This window comes from Brassica napus, chromosome C1, assembly GCF_020379485.1.
Source record: "Brassica napus cultivar Da-Ae chromosome C1, Da-Ae, whole genome shotgun sequence".
Classification (NCBI taxonomy): Eukaryota; Viridiplantae; Streptophyta; class Magnoliopsida; order Brassicales; family Brassicaceae; genus Brassica; species Brassica napus.
In genome coordinates this window covers 36,615,966-36,621,886 of record NC_063444.1, presented here as the reverse complement: position 1 = coordinate 36,621,886, position 5,921 = coordinate 36,615,966, and the positions used below count along the sequence as shown (strand labels likewise).

The following is a 5,921-nucleotide window of genomic DNA, read 5'->3' as shown; positions in this document are numbered from 1 at the left end:
AAATGTATTGTAGTCCATAAGCTTGTGAGAGACGAGATCTATGACCTAATAATATATATTTCAGTGTGTGATATAATCCACAGCAACAGAGGTCATGAGACACCATCAAGAGATGGATAAAGGACTGCAATGTCCGAGATAAATACATATGGTATTGCCTAAAGTAAGAAAGATCGATGACCATATGTATGGATCATGAATATGTTCTGGCCAATAAGCCATAGTATGGTAAAATTATAAAGCCATTGATATACATTTGTGTATAGAAGATACACCGAGACATAGGTTCATGATAACCATGTTTAGTACATTGTCCATGAGTACTTGGTTTATCCGACCATAGTAAATAGTTAAGAGTAGACGATCACATCTAGACTATGGACATATGCAAACATGATTTGCAAAGACCCAATAGTGATCCCCGAGAACAATATGGTTCACATTATTTAGCACACATGCTTTACCGGGACACTCGATGTCAAGAGACATGAGAAACGACCTAAGAGGTCGAAGTGGTCTAGATACGGCTTAGTAATGAACTTGGTCGATTACTCCCTTCCTACATATACAGGAAAGATCACGCACCAGATGCGTAGAATATAGAAACCTACACTGAGGTTCACATCAGGGGGAGTAGTGCGTGTTGTACTCTTTTTCCTTCATCATGGTTTTGTCCCACTGGGTTTTCCTGATAAGGTTTTAATGAGGCAACATGAAGCGTACTACAGATCCTGTATGGTTTTGGCATCCAAGGGGGAGTGTTATAAATCATGGAGTGGATTGCCATTAACCAGGCCCGGCCCAAGACCGGCCCAATACCTAGAAGATGGAGAGATGGCCGAAGCCCTAGAGAGAGGAGAGAGAGATCCGACTTCAAGAGAGAGAGACGGCCACAAAGCTTGGAGAAAAGGAAACTCTTTCCTTTTCCTAGTAGATGTAATCTTTCCATTATTATGTATTAGTAGTTTTCCTAATCCTAGTGAATTTAGGTTTTTGATACTTTCCATTTATCTTTATCTTGTAATCCTTATATAAAGGAACATCTCTTGATCATTAATAATAACACATAAAATATTCAGTCTCTAAACTCTCTAATTACAACATATTTAACATTGTGTAGCAAATAATCAAAAAAAATTGATAAAATGTAAATATAATTCCAAATCAAAAGTTGGTTTCATTTGCTACTCTAGCCGAATGCTATGGCCAAAAACAAAAACAAAAAGAAGCCAAGTTTTGATACAACCAGAGAGGTTAGCTATTAGCAAACCAAATTAACAAAAGATGATGGCATCCTTTGTGTAGCAAATAATCAAATTTGACAGAAGCCAGTAATCAAATTGACGACATGTGCATCAAATTAAGAACTTATTTAAGCCCAAATTTCAAAATAGAACAAATATCACTTCCTCATTAATAACAATAATTGCCAAGATCTAATTTGATCAACAAGTACGGTTTACTAGACTGTTTTCTGAGTGCTACCGACGTTGTGATTGAATCGTAGGTGTTACATTTTTAGATTCAGCTCAAATAGCATCAAAGTAATGATTTATGTTCATAGACTCACAACAAATAGCATCAAAGGTTGGTGTCAACCTACATATAGTATAAATTAATAAAAATCGGGACTTTCTGATTATTAAAACAAGAACGACATTAGAGTAAATTTCCAATTATGTTGTAAATTACACGAAATCAAGAATCACGGTCAACAGTTGACACTGATTAAATATGACTTTGTTGTATATGTTGTACTATAATAGGTAAAAAACGATGATAGGTTCGGAATCAGAACTCATGTAACATCAACTATAAAGTTCGAACAAAATATAATATTCCAATTTTAGCAAATCAGAATCTCATCCTTAATTAAAAGGATTAAAGAAAAGAAAAAATGTCATATATTAGGTGAAACAGTAAGAGATGTACAAACATAATCAGACATAAACACTGATTTCACTGTTACAGCTTTTTTTGTTTTTTGATAAAATGTTAAGATTTATACCATATTTGATTTTTGAATGTTGATTACAACTTATTTGAGCAGAAGAAAGAAACTAAAACAACAAATAAACCAAACTCAGTAAAACAACTCAAGGAGGCCGGATGCTAAAAAGTAGAACTCAAGCATGGAGGGGTAACTGTCCAGTGATGGAAAGGAGAGGAGACAATCCCGGGTAGAGCGGTATAGAGTACGTTGAACACCTACCGTTGAAGTGTTTGTGTTGGTGAAGACTCGAGCATTTCTTTCTCGTCAAATTAAGTATATGGCAGACTGGAATATGAGCTTGGTGACAACACTGCGTTTCGAGCTCTAAAGAAGATAGAATTATGCAAATTTATAGAGAAAAAACTTTACAAGAAATCTGCAGCTTAACGCAAGAAGTACCATCAAGCGTGGATCTATAGGACGATTCAAGTGATGAAGTCAGATGTGAATCCTCGTAAAGTAAGTAGAATTGTCGGCTATAGAATTATCTGTAATATTTCTCGTGGTTTATAATAACAATGTTTATTTTGGATAGTCTTATATTAATATTTAAAAAAAAAGTATTGCATTTCATTGGATGCGTAGGACTTACGAGATTGGGTTATATGGTAACATACTGTGTTTAAATTATGCTTTGTGTATTATGGACTCAGAGAATCTCGATATATGCGAACCTATTAACTATTGCGAAGATTTTTATAATCCTGAAGTATGGAATATAGACTAAGGATAATAAACCATTTCCAATAAGACTCTATTTTTTTTTATATAATTTACATTAAAATAGGATAATTCTATTATAATGTAACTTTTGTTTCAATAGGATTATTCTATAATATAATTAGAGGAATATTATTTTTTCACTCCAAATATAGAGTAAAATATGATATTTTTTTATATTTCACTTTATAATGGCGTAACTATATTATAGAGTCACACCATTGGAACAAAAATTACACTATAATTACTCTATTTAAGTGTAAACCACAGAGAAAAAAAATAGAATTTCATTGGACATGCCCTAGACATGCCATGCCCTCGACATGCCCTAGACATGCCATGCCCTCGACATGACGACCATGGTTTCTACATGAGTATATTTGAAACAGTTACGCCACTCTAGAGTCAAATACTAATTAAAAATAGTCCAATGTGTCGGAACAACCAAATATGAATTCTTACAGCAGATGGAACCTTCCTGGAAAACAACACTTTATTATTAATCCATAAAATATAAGAAAAAAAAAATATAAAGGATATACAGTAAAGAACAGTCAACCCCCGAAATCGTCAAGTCACATGAAAACGAACGTCGATTCTGACTCGGTGAAAATCCAGCCTTATATATAAATATAAGCACCACAATATGCACCATCCACAAATCTCTTACTAAATAACATTAACTCTTCAGAGCAAACCAATCTTGAACTATTAGAGACTAACTAGGACAAGTTCAATGGAGGGAACAAACAGAAGGAGCAACAACCAAATACAAGATGATAAGCAAGCTCGTTTCCGAGGCGTGCGGAGGAGGCCATGGGGAAAATTTGCTGCAGAGATTCGAGACCCCTCAAGGAACGGTGCCCGTCTTTGGCTCGGGACATTTGAGACCGCTGAGGATGCGGCAAGGGCGTATGACCGAGCCGCCTACAACCTCAGAGGCCATCTCGCCATACTTAACTTCCCTAATGAGTATTATTCGCGTATGGACGACTATTCGCTTCGCCCTCCTTATTCTTCTTCTTCATCATCTTCGGGTTCAACTTCTACGGGTGTGAGTCGAAAAAATCAACGGGAAGTTTTTGAGTTTGAGTATTTGGACGATAAGGTTCTTGAAGAACTTCTCGATACAGAAGAAAGAAATAAACGGTAGTCTTGTTTTATATATGTGGCGTTCTGGTGGCTAGCTAGCTACGTGCATTACGTGCATGTAGTTTGTATATTTAGTACTCATTTTGGAATTTTGTTAGCATACCACGGCCATAAATTGTAAGATACGGTGTACTTTGCGTATCAATGAAATATGATTGTGAGATGATGCGTATTCAACATATTTGGCAAAAAAAAGATTGTCAGATGATTTACGTACGTACCAGTTTCCATTAGGTCTTCGGATATTTCTTTGACGAGATTTTCATGAAGTTATTATATGATATCAATAGTATGCCGGCCTAATCGTGTCACTTTATTGATTTCACAGACAATTACTACCTCTCTGAGAAACATACTTTTTTTTTTGCCAAAATGTGAATTCATATAAATATGAGAATTGAGAGTGTTTGTAATTTTTACAAAAGGGTAAAAGCTTAGCAGGATCAGCCTTGGCAAAAAAATTAAAACAAGGTGAGCCTACACATGATTTGGTTAAACTTGCAACCAATTACTCAAATCTCAGCCAAGACTGCATTAAACCGTTGAAACGTTTGTCTGTCCTATGGCCGAAGATAACATCTCTGATGAAGCGATTGTCGCTGAAGTAGAGGATGTACTGGCGTGGAGTCTGTTGTTCCGCTCCCTCCAGATGCTATAGATAACGGCCTGCGAAGCAAGGCGTTTGAGGGTCCGAGAGGACGACGTGTCCCTGACGCTCATCCAATCCGAGAAGGCTGTCCAGGTGTGGAAGTGCAGACCGTTGTGCAGTCAGTAGACGTTCCCAGATTTGCTCACTTACTTCACATCGCAAGAAGAGGTGGTCCCTGATTTCGATGAAAGAATTACAAAGACAGCATGTTGAGAAGAGCTAAAAGAAATTATAGACAAAAGGAAAGCTGATCTTTTATCTTAATTATAACCCTTAATATTCTAAATGTTCACTTTTGAATATCATAAATTGAATCTATGAACTTACACAATTTAGAGTTAAAAGGGTGAAAATAGAGCATTTAAATTTATCAAATTTTAGGCGAAACATTTTGTGAAAAGCAATTGATCTCTATTTATTTTAAACTTACTCTAGTTCCGGGGAAAACAACGGTGCGTGAGATTTGTTAAAACATTTTTTTTTAAGTTTCATCAATAATTTTTTTTACATTCTGAAAAAATCCAAGTGAGCATGATTTTCTAGGGCTCAGAAATCAATCACAAAACAAGATTATTCCCGGCGTCGAACTCCCTTCCGCCACACCGGCCAAAGGGATCATGAACGAGTAGACCAAAAACCATCTTTTCGAAACTGCCACCGTTTGGACAGAGAAGCACTTCATCAGAAAGAACTATGCATGGGTATGGGAGTGATCGGAGAGAAGAAAGGAGATCCCAAGAACATTGATTAAAACGAACCATAACATTGTCATCTTTTCTATAACGTACTATAAGAAATTATTTCGTTTAAATGTGCTTGAATTGGTTCAACGTAAGCACGGCTGTTTACCCAAAAAAAACGTAAGCATAGCCAACCAATTAATAAAGTTTTTAAGTTTTTCAGAATAGCGATAATTAATGAGATAGTATAACATAGCATCGTCCATGTGCATGAGAATCTTGTTGACATACAAAATAAGCTCATCTTCCCTGTGGCTTTCCAATTCAAACGTCACTAAGGAAGAAATTCGACTGAAAAAAGTTAAATATTCAAAGTTGCAACTTGATATGAAAATTTGTTTTTTTTTTTAAATGATAAGTAAATTTAATTTATGATTTGAAGCCGTATTAGATCAGCATTCTCATACTATTTTGAAAAATTTAGAACATCCATTTTCGAAATAGTAAAATGATATAAGTTCCACTGTCATGATAGACAAAATAGAAAAGCTCATCGTAATAATTGTTGTGAACAAGCCTGAAATCATGAATGGCTCTATAGTACTCTTGTTCTGCAAGTGAAAACCAGTGTAGCTAATCCAGTTAGACCGATGATATCGTGGAATAAAATTCATGCAGGCAATGTCACTTGTCAACCATCCATAATATAACTGATTCTAAAACCAAC

At 35.5% G+C, this 5,921-nt stretch overlaps 1 protein-coding gene across 1 annotated transcript; it reads left to right on the top strand.

Annotated features, from left to right (window-relative positions):
* Positions 1 to 1,103: 1,103 nt before the first annotated feature.
* On the top strand, positions 1,104 to 5,921 carry LOC106449672 (ethylene-responsive transcription factor ERF098). Its single transcript, XM_048746095.1, has one exon. It carries the CDS (start codon positions 3,450 to 3,452, stop codon positions 3,864 to 3,866), a length of 417 nt encoding a protein of 138 aa, XP_048602052.1. The 5' UTR covers positions 1,104 to 3,449; the 3' UTR covers positions 3,867 to 5,921.